Raw genomic sequence first — 19,550 nt, 5'->3', positions numbered from 1 at the left:
AGCCGCAGTTTTCTTATCAGGTTATACAACTGTGCTGTTCATTATTTTTGGCATTTTCCTATGGCTAGAAAAAAAGTGTTGACAATTTTCTGCATCTATAACATTTTGGATGAGCAATTTCCATCCTATTGTGTTTCCTCACATATGGTGTTCTAGCTCAAATAGCACTGGTATTTTTAACCTGCACAACGTTAGCACACTACTTTGAATTATTCTTCACCGACAAGTATCCAAACTACCTAACACCAATGAGAAAATTACATGTGTATTATTTAGGCTGGTGTTTTAATTGATTTTCAGACATAAATTTTCCAACAGAATCATTATTTTATGGCTAGAAGTCATCATAAAGATTATCTAATTGGGCTACTGCTTTTAACAAGTGAGAAGCCACAGCAGAGAGGTTTAAATGTCTCTCTTAGGTCAGATTAGCTAGTTAGTAGTAAAAAACACTAATAGCTGTCCAATTCTTTTTCTATATAAAAAAGTCAATAATTATGATATAATTCACATTATTTTGCAGTGTCCTGCAGAGGATGTGTCAATAATAAATAATTGGCACATCTTTATAGTACTGTGTTATCTCGGGACTAAAATTTAACATTTGTTTCTTGTGTCCCTTAATAAATCTACATATATACAAATTGCTTAACAGTTGGAGATTGATTGACATAAATGTGTTTATATTTTAGACTAATACTACATGACTCAAAATAGAACCAAACAACTGTCATCCCATATGGATGCAGGTGAATTTGTTGTTTTGAGAGGAAGAAAGTTGAGCAAATTCCTCATTTCTTCTTATCAAGCCATCGGGATTGTCCCTGAGGGTAAGTGGTTCTAGGAGCTTAGAGATCGGTGAAGGTTGGGATAGAAATGAGAGGGAATGACAAGAGAGTTGACTAAGCCTTAAGACATGTGGTAGCACATGCAGATAAAATTGCTCAATAAAAATAATGGCTGACATGACCAAGGACTTGCTAGTGTCTGGCACTCCTCTTAGTACTCTGCTTGTATTAAATAAATCTACAGCTCACAACAACCCTAGGTATTTTTCTCATTTTGTAGACAAAGAAATTGAGGCTCAGAGAGGTTAGATCATTTGCCCAAGTGAACCAGCTCCTAAGTTGTGCAGCCAGGATTCAAACACTGACAGTCCTCGAGGCCTATGCTCCTAAACACAGTTTAATGGTTAGGATAAAACCAGGAAAGTATGTGCTGTTTAACACAGTGCCTAACGTGCCTGGCTCCCAAGCAGGAGCTCCATCAATGTTAGTTCCCCCGTTTTCAGGTTTCCAATCCACTCTCTCCACATTTATCCATCCACTCCTTACTCCCTAAACACACATACACATAACCACACATTCACACACACTCCAGTTTTTTTTTGTTTTTTGTTTTTTGTTTTTACCAACAAAGTCCACACTCAGGTGTCTAGGTAATTAGGTATCCAACTTCTATTCATATACTCTCCTTCCTCATAGGACTTAAGCTCATGTATGTACAATGAGTCTCAGGACCAGCATCCACTCTCCCACATTTCTCCAGGTAAATGTAAACACGTACTAATACTGACTGGGTTACAAAACATATGGACATGCAGAGCCCATACATAGCAGAATTCAACTCAATAAGGATTTCTCTTTTCCCGTTATCCAGGGAAATGCATGAGTTACCATGACAAGATGCCAGACATCTGGCTCTGGGAGTGGAATTTGGGAGGCAGTGGTGAAATGAGGTAAGTAACATATTCCAGGGCCAGAAGGTGGATGCAAGTCATGAACTGCTTTTCCCAAGAGTTTGCTCTTTTCGGATAAGTGCTACACGTACAAGCCCCAACCCGCTGCCATAGCCTACAGTCCCCTCCGCCCGTTGCTGAACCCCGCTCAGGCTGAAGCAGATGAACACACAGCGGGGAAGCTCATTTGCAGGAGACGAGTGTTCCCTTGCTCTATTTTAATGCTTGCCGCCAGGCCGGGGAAAGAGGATTTGTCAGAAATCAGGGAGAAGAGAGACAGCCAAACTTTCTCTTGCAAAGATTAGGCAGCCCCGGAGCAGCGATCATGACTTGCACAGTATTTAATGGTTCACCAGAAAACAAGTTTCTCTCCAGCCTGCGCGCACTTTTGGAACCAGCTCAGGCAGCTGCGGGCAGCGCCGGGGCGGCGTCCTGCGCGGGTCGGCGGGGACGAGGGCCGAAGGCCGAGGGCCGAGGGCCGCGCGGGAGGCTCCGGGAACCGCCCCTCGCTGATCCCAAGATCCGGCGGGCCTGAAAAATACCCCGCCCGGCCGGAGAGCGGGAAGGCCAAGTTCAAACGCACCGGGTCCAGCCTGAGGCGGGTCTGGGAAAGACGCCGAGACACTCGGCTAGCGCGCCGCGCCCAGCTGCTGAGCCGACCCGAGTTACTGCGCCTGCGCGCTCTGGGTCCCGCCCCCAGGCCGCTTTCCGAGGCTGCGCGCCCGGCGGCCGCCGTTGCTTAGCAACGCGCGAGTCACAGTCGCAGCTCTGCGCATGCCCTTTTCCGGGCCGGGCTCAGTCCCTGATCCTCCCGTGAGGCTCCTTGCTGCCGCGTGTCAGGCCGTAGGAGCCCATGGAGGGAGAGGAGGATAAGCAGCAGTAAGTGCTGGGGTTTGGTTTCCTAATTCCACTTCCGAAAAATATTTTCCTCTTTCAGGGCATGAGTTAAGTGAGACCAAGGGGCGGGTCCTCAGGCCTTCTGGGCATTTTCTCTTCCAGTCTTCTTCCTACCTCTCATTTCTAGTGGTTGAGAGCTTAAAATAATACTTTTTAAAACACGCCGTTTACTGGGCACATGCCGTGTGTCAAGCAATTTACATGCATTGCTTGGCTTAAAATTCTTGAACTCACGTTGAATCATCCATTCCTTCTCACCATCTCCCCCAACATCTAATTTATTAGCAAATTCTGTAGGCTGTACCTTTAAAATATATCCAGCATCGCCCACTATTTATCACTTTCACTATCATCCCCACTCTGGCCCAAGTACCAGCGTCTCTTACTTGGATACTGCAATAGTCTTTGCTGCTCCCTCCGCCCCTCTGCAGCCTCCTCAACACAGCAGTCAGAGGGATGTTTTACAACGTAAGTTAGATCACTGTTCTCCGTTGGCCGTTGCAAAGCAAAAGCTAAGGCTCCTATAATGCCCTGTGGGGCCTACACAACATGCCCCTTTTCGCTTACTTGGCCTTATCTGCTGCTTGCCCTCTGATGCGACTCTGCTCCAGCACACAGGCCTCCTTGCAATCCTCAGCAGTGACCCTCAGACTGTGGTCCCCAGACCAGTGTCAGCATCACCTGGGAACTTAACTTACTGGAAATGCAGATTCTTCTGGGTTCCCACCACAGACATGCTGGATCAGAAGCTCTGGGAGTAGGGCACAATAATTGGGTTTTAACAAGGCGATTCTGATGTCCTCTAAATTTTGAGTACTATTGAATCAAGGTATTACAGCTCGTTATGAGGTGGAGCCAGGGGATATCTGCTTCCAAAGCCTGTATTTTTGTCACAACATGGTTCTCAGACTTTAGCATATATCAGAATCACTTAGAGAACTGGTTAAAACAATTTCTGGAAACCTGCCCCAGAGATTATGATTCAGTATGTTGGGATGAGGCCTGTGAATTTGAATTGCTAACAAGCTGGCGATTGATGCTGATGCTGCTCCTCCAGGGACCACACTTTGAGAAGCACCATGCTAAGGACAGGTACACTTGTGCTGCCGAGCTTTGGCAGTTACAGTTCACTCTGGAATGTTTCTCCCTCAGATGTCCACTTTGCTCTCTCCCCTGGTTCCTGCCTTTTTCCATTGTCATCTTCATAATGCAGCCTCCACTCTATCTAAAAATGCAACCTATCTCCCATATACGTGCACGCCTTTTCCCCATTCCTGCTTTGTTGTTGTCCTTAGCACTTAACACAATCTAACAGACTGTATATTTTACTTATTATTTTATTTCTCATCTGCCTTCCCCACTAGAATGTGAGCTCTATGAGGGCAGGAATTTTTGTTTTTTCACTCCTGTATGTATATCCTGAGTGCCTCCAACAGCACCAGGCACATAACTCAATATTTGTTGAAAGAATGAATTATTCAATGTTATTCTCACATCTCTCACAATAGGTGTTACTGTTCTCATCATGCAACTGAGGAAACCAAGGCTCAGGTAGAAAATGGCAGAGCTGGGATTCCAACCGAGGCCTGACTTCCTTTAGAGCCCATTAGTGTTTTTAACTGTGTTTTCCTTCTAGTAAGAGATTACTATAGAATCACATATTTCACATTTATGTATCAGTCTATAGCCACTCACACCACAAGTACTTAATCGAATGAATGCATCAGTATGTAAGCAAATAGCTGCAGTCTGTTCCTCCATGGACCTGATTCCAGTACAAGTATGTTGCTGGGTTACAACGCTGAAAAGCAGATGGAAGCAGCAGATGTCAGAAGTCTACAGTGATAAATCAATCACGACCTTTAAATAAATACTCAAATCTCTGGAAAGGTAGTAGAAAAAGCCTTTGAAGTTATTTACACTTTACCAGTAATCAGTTTTTCCCAATCCCTTACAGAGGGTAATTTGTGTTAGAATGCAGGGAATGAGCATCCAAAGGTACTGAATGTTGTTTGTATGTGTATTGGAGTGAGGGTTGGGAGTGTACAGCTGAAACAGAGCCAGAGAGAAAAACAATTCCAGCAGATTCACCAGAAACATGTAAACGTTATAACGGCAATCCATTTATCCACAACAAATGGGGCGTTTGTCTGGATAGTGGGTACATAATGAGGAATGAAACACAATCTTCACTTTCATGGAACTTATTGACTAATAAAGAGTATTTGTAGTGCATACCAAAAACAAGTAAAAAGCTAGGTACATAAATTTTAAATTGTGGTAAGTGTTATGAAAGAAATTAACAAAGTATGAAAATAGAGGTGGAGTGAGGAAGGGGAAATCTTGGAAAAGCTTCTGAAGAGATGACTGAGACCTAAATGATAATGAGCCAGCTGTGCATGGAGTTGGGGAAGAGCCAGTCCAGGCAGGGGGAAGGCACGTGCAAATGCAAATGCCCTGAGGGGAAAAAAGACGAGTGTGTTCCAGGAACTGCGGGCTGGAGCCCGTGAGGGGAGAGAGGCTTGAGTGCAGTTGAAGAGATTAGCTGGAGCCGGGTCACACAGGGCCTTCGAGCTACATACAATAAGGAGGCAGTGTTTACTGTAAATGCCGTGGAAAGCCATTTGAGGGTTCTAATTGAAAAATGACATGATGGAGGAGATGGACCTGGCTTTGGTTTGAAGTAAGGTAGGGCTTATATTTTAAAGGCCGTGTATAAGGCCAGACAGAGCTGCTCACTTCCTCTGTAAATCTGGAGTCATATTCACTCACCTTCCATGGGCCAGGGCTTTGATTTTAAAACCTTCTATGTAAAAAAGTATTCAAATTTTTTTATATTTCGTTCTTACCTTCGTTTTTCAAGTATGTGAAATTTTGAAATACTACCTTTTATAATGACTATTACTCCATATTTATTTATTTATTTATTTATGCTGAGGAAGATTAGCCCCGAGCTAACATCTGTGCCAGTCTTCCTCCGCTTTTGTTTTTGGGTTGCCTGCCCAGTGGTATAGGTCCGTGCCTGGGATCTGAACTCGCAAACCTGGGCCGCCGAAGTGGAGCATACTGAACTTAACCACTATGCAACGGGGCTGGCCCCTATTACTCCTTGTTTAAAAGGAGAAAAATTCTGTAAATTCTTTCTTTCTAAACATTTCTTTAACATTTAAAAAAATTCAATAATTTTCATTTTTCTACCAGCATAGTTATTAGAAGTAAAAAGTGATAAGAAATTGAGTTAATTGTTCTGATGCCTGCACACGTCTTTTCTTGAAAAGATAAATAGCAGTAATCATTTAGTAGCTTTTACAAGTTTGCCAGGTGAGCTTTTAAAATTAAATAGTTATCCTTGTCCAGATGGCTGAATTTACTTGGTAACTAACTTTTTAAAAAGATGGGTTAAGTTTAGCATGTAACTTAGCCACGTGAATAAATACTACAAACCTGATTTGTAGGCATGATCAAATCACTACTCTTTCTTGACTTCAAGCAGATGAGAGTCTGTACACTGTACTGGTATATTGTCACGAATAATTGTTATTAACACAAATCTCTTTATCTCTTACATGATTTAGAATGAGAAGATATCCTCTCAAAATTTTAATAGCACAAGCCCCTTATAATTTAATAAAGCCTAAATTGTCTTGACTGATACTTGAAATATTTTTAAGTCTTATTTTATGTAATTATGACTCTCAGTACTATAATGTTCATTGGGATAATGATTTGCTATTTAATTCTATTTTTCAGACAGCATAAAATAGAAGATGCTGGTATAGTGTATGTAACTGAAAAAAAAGAAGAAATCAAACGTGGAAAAAAACCTGGAAAAAGTATACAGCATTCAAATCCATGTGTCAGGAGAGGACGTATATATTATGCGAAATTCATTAACACAAATGCAAGAACGTGCAATGAGCCAGTTCCCTACATAGATCCCAAAAAAGGGCCAGAAGAGCAGGTTGGACAGATGTTTGTTACGTACAAATACAGATTTAGATTCAGAAGCTGTTTTACAGGATACTTTGGTCGCAGACTACTTAGATGATATGACATATCTCAGACTAACACTTTTTTCAATAATCCAGTAGTTAAAAGCATAACCTGGAACTATTCTTGCAGATAACTTTTGCGTACTATATATATATATGGAAGCAATCTATATATAGAAGGAATCCAAATAATTGTTTTTCTAGTTGGGTCAGATTATAACCACTCAGTAGTGCTTGGGGGTTACTGAAGAAATCTCTTCTATAATACTGTATTTGTGACACGTAGTCTAATATAAAAATTTCCCATGATACTCAGTAATTCAGATACTTTCTATAAAATAATAGCTACTGCTTATTGAAAGTGTATGAAGTGCTAGGAATGAGTTGATCCTTTATATAAGTTATATCCATTAATCTGTGCAACAGTTTCTAGGAGATATTATTGGAAATATTTTACAGATGATAACATACTCAAAAGAAGTAAATTAACGTATCTGGGAATTACATAGCAAGCAAATGTCACAGTCAGGTTTCTGACCCAGGACTATTTGTTTAGCCAAACCACACTTTCATTCACTATCATACTAAATATATTCCATTATTTTTTTGTCTTTCAAGTCAGGTTTGTTAAGGTATAATTTATTGTATTAATTTCCTATTGCTGCCATTACAAATTACCACAAACAAACTGTGGTTTAAAGCAACACAAGTTTATTCTCTTACGGTTCTGGAGTTCACCAGTCCAAAATCAGTCTTAATGGGGCCAGCCCAGTGGCACAGCAGTAAGTTCACACGTTCTGCTTCAGTGGCCTGGGGTCTGCCGGTTTGGATCCCGGGTGCTGACCTAGCACTGCTTGTCAAGTCATGCTGTGGCAGGCGTCCCACATATAAAATAGAGGAAGATGGGCACAAATATTAGCTCAGGGCCAGTCTTCCTAAGCAAAAAAGAGGAGAATTGGTGGCAGATGTTAGCTCAGGGCTAATCTTCCTCAAAACAAAACAAAACAAAACAAAACAAAACAAAACAGTCTGATTGGCTGTTGGCAGGGCTGGTTCCTTCTGGAGGCTCTAGGGGAGAATCTGTTTCCTTGCCTTTCCAGCTCTAGAGGCTGCCTGCATTCCTTGGCTCTTGGCCCCTTTCTCTTCAAAGCCAGCAGCATAGCATCTTCAAATGTCTCTCTGACTGATTTTCCTGCCTCTCTCTTCTGATTACATTGTGATTACACTGGGCCCACCCAGATAATCTGGGATAACCTCCCCTTCTCAGGATCCTTAGTCTAATCACAGCTGCTAAACCCGTTTTGCCATGTAAGGTTAGGTGTAGTGGTGAGTTATGTGTAGTTGTGATTTAACTTAACATTTAAGTGAGTGAGCTCTCTATACTGATCACATCAACTGTTCTTGTCGTAAAACAGATAGCACACCATGGTACTGTGTAGGAATGTGAGATCTTCTTGGGGCAGGGATTCTTGTAGTCAAATATGCTTTAATATCATGTAGCAAACCCTTACAAGGGCAGTTTTAAGGTTGTTTTATTTTTAAACAAACAATTATTTGGGATTTAAAATAAATTGATAGACCAGGCCTACACTGGAGAATAAATCTGGTACAGAAACCCAGGTTAGTGAAGTTCTCATATTTCTTACAAAAGTTAATGAACGACTCTCCTGAGCTCTAGTTTGGGAATGAATTTAAATCGGACCGTTAACTGAACCCATCCTTCCCTCGGTGACACGAAGGAAAAGAAGCTCGTTCGAGAATACAAATAAGAAATGTGAAAATTGCAAAATTTAATCCAACTGATTTTCTCTTACTCCTGGTTTGTAGGTGTCTTGAAAAAATAAATGAACAAAGTGTTAAGAGATGTTATCAGCAAAACTGGGTGACAGAGGAGCGGTAGAATCTTTGTTTATTAGTGCTAAAAGCTAAATGAGTCAGGGACCTTTAAGAGATGGTGAAAGTGAGTTTGAGATGAAGTCAGAGGGTAGGTAAGAGAGGGTGACAGTGGATGTGAATGAGGAGTTACAAAGACGAAGAGGCATCAGAAGTTAAAAGCATGCTTGATTTGGGTGTGGACTGAGGGGGGTGTTCATATTTAAAAAACAAAAACAAACAACAAAAAACCTTAAATGTACTCATTTCCAAGTACCCAAGGAGTAATAAAGAATGCTCATTTCACATATTTGTAAACTTTGTTCTTTTGTTTAGGATGACCAGTTTCTTTTTAAAGTTTAGCTTGGTTAAAAAAATTAAGCTGTTTATAGTAATGCTGGCTTTAAAATAAGAGTAAAGAAAATAAATTTGCCTAAATATTTAAATGGACATATCTATTGTCTTATGTATTTCTTTTTTAAAGATTTTATTTTTTTCCTTTTTCTCCCCAAAACCCCCTGGTACATAGTTGTATATTCTTAGTTGTGGGTCCTTCTAGTTGTGGCATGTGGGACACTGCCTCAGCGTGGTTCCATGAGCAGTGCCTTGTCCGCGCCCAGGATTCAAACCAACGAAACACTGGGCTGCCTGCAGCGGAGTGCGCGAACTTAACCACTCAGCCACGGGGCCAGCCCCATGTCTTATGTATTTTGTCAAGATAATCTCTTTAGACCTAATACCAGATTGGTTAATTTTAGTTATTTACAAGATATTTAAATGAAATAATCACTTATACAGTTCTTCCTAGGGACATAAAATTGGGAGTGCTAAAAAAAGTGAAAAAGGAGCTTTAAGCTCAGTCGTTTCCAATGAAAACTAGTTTGGTTGCCTTATATTTTTAAATATTTGTATTTTAAAAGAAATTATACTAGGTCAATATTTTCCAAAATATATTTGTTAGAGCACTAGCCCTTGCCTGTGTGCTCAATGAAGTAAAGTTCCAGAGTCAAATATATTTTGGAAAAGCTGTATTTTTATCTAGTACCCTTCTCAGAGCTTCACAATTCATGTTCGTATATAAAGGTTCTGAGAAATCCTGTAATAACCTTGTTTAACTTGCTTATCTCAATATTTCCCAAATTTACCTAACTATGGAAACCTCTTTTATGTAACACCTATTAATATGCTGCAGAACTAGTGTTCCACAGAACACAGTTTAGGAATAACTGTTATTGGGGACATTATGAATTGCTTAAAAAGAGGTATATTTTCAGTACTCCTGGTATTCACAGCAAAAGAGAGAATTGAAATACAATGTAACTGTAGTTAGCACTTCAGTTTTTTAAAGTCTCCAACCTCTGCTAATAAAATGTGATTGTCCGTGTGTAAGGTGATGGTCAAAGTCCATATTGCCCTAGGAGTCCCTAAAGTATGATTTTATGTGGCACAGATCACCACCACCACCAGCCATCATGGCCAGGCTGCTGCTGTGGAGCTCGGCTCACCACCGCTTGCATTCTCCTAACTGGTTTCTCCAGGATGCCCTGATTGCTTTTACTACGTCCCCAGAGGATTCTCCCTTGATTTCCCAAAGAATGAAAGATAAGTAATGTTTGCTAACACATTTCTGAAGGCTTAGGGATAACAGAGTGTAACATAAACTGCCTCACAGAGGTTTCCACATGTGGCTGAGGGGCTCCTAGTGCAAGTCCGTCAGGCCTTCCAGGGGCCGGGGGTTTGTGGGAGCCCCGTCAGCAGGAATTTCCAAGCATCTCCTACCACGGAGCCCCAGGGAATGTTATCCTGGGGCAGGAGAGGAGACAGGACTTGGGCTGGAAGGGAAGACTTCCTCTACTTTATGGGTCCAAACTTTTGTACTGGGAACAACTATCTCCTTTGTCAAAATCCCCTCCATAATCTGCAAGATGCAGTCTGACCCCCAAAGCCTAGACAAAGCAATCACACTAGAGGACTTTTCCCAGTGTGACCTGTTTCATCATAAATAACTCCATGTCAGCCCCTCACAATCCAATGTAAGTGATGGCACACAGAGCAGTAGGTTTTTATTCTCAGTCTTTCTCTTCAGCGTGAGATAAAGGAAAGAACGAGTCTCCATCTATATCTTTAATCTTATAATCTCTGATGAGTAAATGCTTGGACCAAAAAGTCATGCACGTGTGCATGGGCCTGCGCACACTCTCTCTTCCAGGAATAAACAAGACTTTCCAGGCATAGGGCAAATTATCTAGAAATGGAAAAGATAAAAACATTTTTTGAACTGTAGGATTTTATTCTACGGAAGTGAAGAATCATGCAATTTACAACACTAATCAGAACACTTTGACCAACTCTGGGGTCTTAAAGTCATCAATCACACTTTAGGAAAAAATGTTCATTATTTCCTTTATACTTGTGAACCAAACAGACCATTTTGGTAAAATTCTAAATTCAAAAGAAGTCTTCTTGGGGCTGGCCCCGTGGCCGAGTGTTTAAGTTTGTGCGCTCTGCTGCAGCGGCCCAGGGTTTCGCTGATTCAGATCCTGGGCAGGGATGTGGCACTCCTCGTCAGGCCACGTTGAGGCGGCGTCTCACATGCCACAACTAGAAGGACCTGCAACTAAGATATACAACTATGTACCAGGGGGGATTTGGGGAGATATAGCAGGGGGAAAAAAAAAAGTCGTCTTCTTGAAAGGTGAATTGATAACTCTGCTTTAAGGATAGCTTTTGCATTAAACTGTCATTTAAGAAAAAATCAAAGCCTGCCAGGCTTTTCCTAGTAGTTCGCTTATTCCAGAGGCACTTTTCCAGTAATTTAGGTGTTAGCAAGGTAAGTTTCTGATCAACAAAAGGAGATAAAATGAAGTGCAATCCTTAAAACTTTATCAGAGAAGATCTTTCTCAGGATATTTTCTCAGAGCCTCTTTATTTTTACTTTTGAAATAATTCAAATAAGTTTGTGCTTATCTGGCTTTGCATTCCACAGCAGATTTGATGTTGCAATGCAGCCTAGAAATCAGAGGCGTGCACAGATAGGTGGGGGTTTGAATTGTGGCAGCTCTGCTGCCTCTGGTGATATCCCTTGGGGAAGTTACTTAATCTCCCAGCAGTTTTCTCATCTGTAAAGCGGATCTACCTACCTCGTAGAATTGTGGTGAGAATGTCAGACAAGGTCTACAAATCCTAGACTTTGGGCCATAATACACACTGTCATAATTGTGGAGTAGAGGAGAGCTGCAAGAAGCAGGCACTGTGACAACAGTAAGATGTGACTATTTTGAGCCAAATAGTGAGAAGACACCATCTGTTTAGTAATCTGTTCCAGAATTCCTAGGATCTACATCAAGTAGTCTTAATTTTTGTGGTTCACCTTTTACTCCATTCTGAAAAATGAGGCATTAATGGATCTCTCCTATTCTCCAGAATTCCCTAATTTCTTTGATCTCTGCAAACATTCATTACCCATGGTTATAATTTGTCATTGGCCTAAAAGCTCACACTCATTTAAAGTTGCAAAGTGAAGTCTCTTTTTTCAACTGTTCAGTTTAGTTCCCTTTCCTTTTTCATCCTATCTTTTTCAGTTTGAAGATAATTTCCTTTAAGAAATAACCTAAAGTTGAGTAGTTCTGACTTTCAGCTCTGAACAGTGGACTCTCCTCCAAATTCTTAGCCTTTACTTGATTTCTTGCTGCAAAAAAAATTTTCCCCCAGAAAACCTTATTTTTGCTGCCTTTGGCAATATTTCATGAATTTGTCCTATCTAAGATTCTTGACAATCTCCTGACAAGTTGATTCTATTAAATTTTCTTTTGAATTTGATATTGTGCACCTCTCTTTTGTATGTACCTGCCTGTCTTTTTAGAAACTTTCTTTTTTTTTTTGAGGAAGATTAGCCCTGAGCTAATATCTGCTGCCAATCCTCCTCTTTTTGCTGAGGAAGACTGGCCCTGAGCTAACACATCCATGCCCATCTTCCTCTACTTTGTATGTGGGATGCCTACCACAGCATAGCTTGCCAAGCAGTGCCATGTCTGCACCCGGGATCCAAACTGGCGAACCCCGGGCCACTGAAGCAGAACACGCGAACTTAACCACTGTGCCACCAGGCTGGCCCCAGAAATTGATTTTGTTTGAGAGCTGACTCCCTATGCAGCCACATAGGGTTCTTTAGATGCCTCTAACTTTTTATATCAATGTAGGTTTAATTGCATTGTCAGAATTTTACTTATTAGAATCTCATACTCATCCCCCATGAATCATATTTTTAAAGTCTCTGACTATGGAATCATAGTTGATTTTTTAAAAGACTAATCTTTTTCTTTAAAGCCCAAGGTAGGTAACGTTCATTCTCTAATAATGTCCAAGAGCTCCTAGGTGGCACAGTTGTCTTCTCCCAAGATTCTCTTACTTCTACCTATAAACCAGATTTTTAAAAAATTTTGGTTAAAATTACATCAAGTAATAATTCTCCGCACTGTTTTCTCAATTTCTAAGACATCAAATTGTCATATATTCTAATGAAGAATTTATCAGTTCTCCCTTTTATGCATACCTAGGTGAGGTTTTACAATCGAAAATTCAATAACTTTGGAGATATTTCCTCTTAGAACAAAAAAGTTTTGCAAACTCAGTCATTAGTGAGTTATAAATCAATGTGGGTTGCAGCCAGCATTGTGAAATGAAATTGAAGAGAAAAGCAAAAAAAAAAAAAAGAAAAAATAGCTGAGTGCACTGCTTGTAGTAAGAATAGGTATTGTTTTGTGAAATTTTTAGTTTCATGTATGTGCATGCATTGTGTGCTCTTGCATGACATAAAATGTCTTTTATGGTGTGGTTCATGGACTAAAAACTTTCAAAAACCGCCGTCTCATATGATAACACATTATTTGTATTACCACAATGAAAAGTGTAGAAGATTTTTAAAAATTAAATCATATTTAATATATACATATACATGTGTACGTATATAAAATTATAGTACAAAACATAGAAATATAACTATTTTGTTTATTTTTACCACTCCATCTGTTGATAGAAGGTAGTTTAAGAACTTAGCAGCAATATTTTAGCTAAAAATACATGATAATTCATTTTTAGGTGCCTTTTAAGAAATTCAGTCTTTGTGAAAGTATATTTATTCCTAGATCTCAGAACTCTGTTTTAGTACTAGAATATCCAATAATTTGTTGAATCAAATTACCGAACATTCATAGATATCAAACAGCACGTGAAAATGTCCTACAGCATCCAATTTCAAGTTTCCAATTTTTTTCCATAAAGGGTGACTGGTGGTCACATGGTAAAGGACTGGAACATCCCTTGCAACCACCTTATGACACTAAGAGCACCCAGAGGAGTGACTTTCAAAAACCATCATGTCCACCGGTTTTGCCAGTGAAACACAGCAAGTTGCAAAAACCTTCTTGTGGAATAGGTAAGGTTAGCAGTGGTAAAACCTCTTCTCCATTTTCTCAGGTTACTGCTGTCAAGTTAAGATGTATTAGATGTGCTGGCACTACTTTACAAGAGTTGAAAATAGACATACAGCAAGTGCAGCCCTTGACAAGTTTGTTCTTTATCCATTCCTGGTGGACAGCTTATCTCCAAATACATTTAATGTAACATAATAAAAATTGTACTGATCATTGATAACACCAGCCTCCAAGTCAGAAACTTAGTAGTGTTCTCCTCGTTATTGTTGCCACCAAATTTTAAAAATTAGAACTATTAAAATAGTAGGCAACACTTGGGGCCAGCCCAGTGGCGTAGTGATTAAGTTCGCATGCTCTGCTTCAGTGGCCTGGGGTTTGCATGTTCAGATCCCAGGCACAGACCTAGCACTGCTCATCAAGCCATGCTGTGGCAGCATCCCACGTAAAATAGAGGAAGATGGGCACAGATGTTAGCTCAGCAACAATCTTCCTCAAGCAAAAAGAGAAAGATTGGCAACAGATGTTAGCTCAGGGCCAATCTTCCTCACACACACACACACACAAATAGTGGGCAACACTACATGGCAGTATTACTCAAAGTGCCCTCTGAGGGACACTAGTTTTTTTGTTGGTTTTTTTTTGAGGAAGATTAGCCCTGAGCTAACATCTGCTGCCAGTCCTCCTCTTTTTGCTGAGGAAGATTGGTCCTGCGCTACCACCTGTGCCCATCTTCCCGTTCTGTATATGTGGGATGCCTGCCACAGCATGGCTTGATAAATGGTGCACAGGTGCACGCCCGGGACCCAAACTGGTGAACCCTGGGCCACCAAAGTGGAATGTGCGAACTCAACTGCTACACCACCAGGCCAGCCCCAACACTAGTTTTTTATGATGTTTATAGATACTGCTCAAAAAAATAGGGGAAGTGGTCAAATAAGTTTTGCAAAAACTGAATTTATAAAGTTAAACAGATTTTTTTTTCCTACAGAACTCTTAAAACCCTTATTCTGAGCATAAGCAAAATGAATTTCCAAGAAGGGGAATAAAGAATGCTGTTTCCCCCACTTACTGACCACCTTACCCTTTTTCAGGAGATCATCTCATATTAGTATCCCACAAAACATAACTTAGGAAACACTGTTACGAAGACTATTAAAATATTTTCAGATCTAAAATTTATTTTACCTGACAATGCCTTTTTAATAAACTAAGACTTTCATGTTTATTCAAGTTGTATCTGTTTCTTCACCGATGTCCTAGTCATCTCTACTTCTGGAGTAGGATTTAGCAAGTCTTAAAGAAGTTCAGGATCAAGTCAAAACAAAAATATATTTCTGGAGTACCCACTCTTGTCCTCACTCCTTAGCTTTAGCTTATGATGCAAAAGATCATAAGCTAAACTTCAAATAATTTTCTGAACACGACAGCAGACAACAAAGATTACTTTTAGAGTTCAACAGTCCTTCACTTCATTTTAACCTTGAAGCCTGACCTTTAGATTGAAGGCCAGCACGTTACAAAGTGGTCATATTCAGCATGATTTCCACCTCAAGGGTGGTAGTTAATGGAGAGGGCTAGCTGTTAGGTAATCTGTAGCAATGGCCCATTTAGAAAGTTTATAAAGTTTCCACTTCTGATTGAGAATGGTAGACTGAGCAGAATCATCTAAATCCCCTGTCTCCCAAGACCCTATTAAATGAGAGACCCTTTATGGGTCGATTGTTTTGCTGTCATTTAAAGGGGAAGAGAATGGAAGGAAGAACTTTTTGGAATGTGGGAAGAAATGGAAGACCCTTACTGGATAAAAAAGAGCAAAGAGGCAAATAGCCTAGAATACCTAGAAGGAGAGGTAGCAAAGAAGAGCCAATCTTCTTGACAAAACCCCAAAGTAGCTGCAGGCTCCATCAGCAGGCACACAAAAGGCAAGAATGGAAAGGGGGGAGCACAGAATCAGCAGGGTACTTGAAAGTTCGTCTCTTAACTGCTCCGGTCATGAGCACTCCACCACATCCCCGCATTAAGACTACTAGAGCCCAGTGTCTTAGCCAGAATTCAGCTACCACACCACGTACTGTAGTAATTCAAGCTGGTCTCCTATCTTAGTCTTAATTTATGAACGAACACCCAAAGATAAGAGTTATGCCAAAATTTTTTTTTAAGGTTTGGAAGATAAAAGTCAAGGAAATATCGCAGAGCATAAAATAACAGAACAAAAACCTAGAGGGGCCAGCCTGTGGCCAAGTGGTTAAGTTCGCGTCCTCTGCTTCAGCGGCCTGGGGTTTCGCTGGTTCGGATCCTGGGCACCGACATGGCACCACTCGTCAGGCCATGCTGAGGTGGGGTCCCACATAGCACAACCAGAGGCACTCACAGCTAGGATATACAGCTATGTACTGGCGGCCCTTGGGGAGAAGAAGATTGGCAAAAATTGTTAGCTCAGGTGCCACTCTTCAAAAAAAAAAAAAAACACACTCTGAAAGTAGCATCCAGAATAATGTCTAAAAGAAAACCTAGAAAATATGAGAGAATAAAAGCAGAATGGAGAATCAGTCTGGGAAGTCCAGCTTTTCTGGAGCTCCAGAAAAGAGAAGAGTAAAAAAGAAGGCAAGATAATTATCAAAACATAACATTTATTGAGCACATACTATCTGCCAGGCTGTTTATGGAACTTTCTAAATATATACTCATTTAATTCTCGCACCAACCCTATGCAATATAATAGTAAAGTAATACTATTAATACTCAGATAAGTGTTTCAGATAAGAAGGCAAGCACAGTTTAAATAGCTTGCTCAAGGCTACACAGCAAATAATTGGTATTTAAACTCAGATAATCTGACTCCAGTACCTCTAATAATAACCAGTACTCTACATAGCCTCTAGAACAATAATGAGAAGAAAGTTTCCCAATATAAAAGAGAGAGATTGAAAGGGTCTACTGAGTGCTTCCAAGTATGAAGGGAAAATAGATGTCTATACATCATTGTGAAATTGCAAAACAACAATTACAAAGAGAAGATTCTAAAAGTTTCCATAAAGAGAAAGAAAAATAAGTTACTGTCTGAGGAATAAGAATCAATATGGAATCAAGCAGCACTGATGCAAGAGCACAGTGGTGTTACTGTCTTCAAAGTTGTCAGGGGAAATAAATTTTTTTGTGTGTGTGGAAGATTAGCCCTGAGTTAACATCTGCTGCCAATCCTCTTTTTGCTAAGGAAGACTGGCCCTGAGCTAACATCTATGCCCTTTTTCCTCTACTTTATGTGTGGGACACCTGCCATAGCATGGCTTGACAAGCGGTGCCTGTCAAGGTCCTTGTCAAGGACCTACAACGTGCTTGTAGGTACACACCTGGGATCCCAACCAGTGAACCCCGGGCCACTGAAGCAGAATGTGTGAACTTAACCCCTGCACCACTGGGCCTGCCCCTCAGGGGAAATAATTTTTAACCCAGAAAACAGGATTTATTTGACATGGACACTAGAATATTTTTTTTTCCAACTCGCACTTGGCATTGGACTCACTGAGAAGGAAATGTAGTCCTAGCATAATATTTGGCCCTTAAGTGAACAAAATTCATTAATTATATTATAAATGCTATTCTAGTAGTTTTCAACTTTCACTATCAATCTATAGACATAATATGGAAAATTTTAGTATTGTTACAGAACAGAATTATGTTGTCAGCCTTAACAAGAAAATTAAATATACAACTGAGAGAAGATGGAAGCAGAAGAGAAGGGTGCTAATATCATTATTTAACATAGAGTACTCAAGAGATACCGCCCAGAGTAGATGAGACAAGGAGTAGAAATTTAAGGCTGAAGTCAAAGGAACTAACATAAGAACCAATTTCTCTCTCCAGCCCTGGCCCTTTCACTGAACTTCAAGCTCATGTATTCAACCACCTACTTAACATCTCTTCTTTTCTTTTTCAAACTTAACATGACTAGAATAGAACATTTCATTTCCCCCATCCAAATCTATCCCACATCAGTCTTCCGCATCTCAATAAATGCCACTTCTTTTCTTCCAGGTGCTCAGGTTTTGATAACCTAGAAGTCATTCCAAAACTCCCTACCCTCTACATCCAATCCATCAGAAAGTCTTGACATCTCTATCTCCAGAATATATCACAAATCTTCATACCAATGTATAGCAGCCACTATTATCCTGCTTCCTTTCTTTCTCCTCCAGAATATGTTTCCACACCATCGTCAGAAGGATCTTTTACAAACACAAATGACATCATCGCTTGCCTCCTTTAGATCCTCCAGTTACTTCTCACTGTTCATAGAATAAATTTCAAGTTCCTCACCATAGCCTGCAAAGCCCTATTTGGTCTACTGAATCTACCTACTTTATCTCCCATTGCTCATGCTATCATGATATAAGGATGTAGAGAAGGAGCATCAAACTCAGACCAAGGAGACAGAGAATGCTCTCTGAAAGTCATGCTTCTTTTCAAACTGATTTATGCCTGTGTGCTTGTTATTGTATTTCCATAACTTAATTATGTATTCCTATTGATGCAAATAATCCATAATCAATCTATAAATCAAAATTGGCGTTTATTATAGGCCAATTTGAAGACTATAGCCCAGGAGAACTTTGCCACCAAGGAAGGAAGCTCTCTCAAGAAGTGGGGTGTACAGAGTGGTTATACACTGTCTTGGAACAAAGAGCAAAACATCACATATGACAGGAGTATCTCTTTTACTACTGTCACGAGATACTTGGCTAGCACAGCAGGTCAGTGGCCACAAGATGAGTTAAAGCAGCTCAGTAATTAATCCTTCGTTTCTGGGAAGACATGACTATCTTTAAAGAAATGCTGACATGGGGGAGGCAACACCTCCATCTTTAAGGGCATCATTCTTGGCTTTGGGACATTGTAATTGTTTAAAGCAGACATACAATGCATACTCAGTAGGCCACATCAGGTCTTTCTGGAAAAACAAGGACAGGCTGATTAGTTTTAAACCAAATGGCTTCCTCATATACTCCAATATATCCTACTGTTTTTCATTTATTCATCATTCTGATCAATTAAAATGAATATGAAAAGAAGACACTTGTTTCCATAAAATATTGAAAGTTGAATGCTTTGGAAAGACTTGCTAAAAGGTCAATCACTAACTTTAAAAAATGCTAATTGGGGTGTGGGCAAAATAACTATAAAAGAGCTGGAGCAAGTTTTTTAACTCTTGAAGGATTCTGCACTCATTTTGCTTCAAATGTGTCTTTAAGTTTTCATTGCGTGTCAAAGAAACAAACTAGAGAGGATGCATTAGAGGTGTGGTTTGTGCAGGAAACAAAGTGGAATTCCAATCATTGGGTACTTCTTCAGAGAAAATGCCTTGGTACTCCAATAAAAATCTGGTGAATGAACTGGTTAAAATAAAATATCTAAGTAAGATAGATATCATTTTCTATGATTCTTTGCTTTAACTGACTTTTTTTGATTAACTAACTAGTCAGGTCCCAGTCCTTTCTCCTAAGGAGCAGCGTTTCTACTCTAGTTCCTTAAGGGAAGCGGTAGAAGATGAAACCAGAGTGATAGGCTTAGTTCTAGGACGATCAGGCGGGGCCCAGCCATTTCATAAGGGACCCCCCTACC

At 40.2% G+C, this 19,550-nt stretch overlaps 1 protein-coding gene across 1 annotated transcript in view; it reads left to right on the top strand.

Annotated features, from left to right (window-relative positions):
• Positions 1-2,515: 2,515 nt before the first annotated feature.
• Positions 2,516-19,550, top strand: part of CIMIP6 (ciliary microtubule inner protein 6) — a 31,086-nt gene continuing 14,051 nt past the window's right edge. The window contains exons 1-3 of the mRNA XM_014842994.3: positions 2,516-2,617; positions 6,386-6,596; positions 13,780-13,933. Coding sequence (XP_014698480.2) covers positions 2,592-2,617; positions 6,386-6,596; positions 13,780-13,933 — 391 coding nt within the window. The 5' untranslated portion in view covers positions 2,516-2,591. The remainder of the gene's footprint in view (positions 2,618-6,385; positions 6,597-13,779; positions 13,934-19,550) is intronic.

The sequence above is a fragment of the Equus asinus genome, chromosome 6 (assembly GCF_041296235.1).
Source record: "Equus asinus isolate D_3611 breed Donkey chromosome 6, EquAss-T2T_v2, whole genome shotgun sequence".
Lineage (NCBI taxonomy): Eukaryota > Metazoa > Chordata > Mammalia > Perissodactyla > Equidae > Equus > Equus asinus.
Note: the sequence above shows the minus strand (reverse complement) of the source record. Positions and strands in the feature narration are given on the sequence as shown.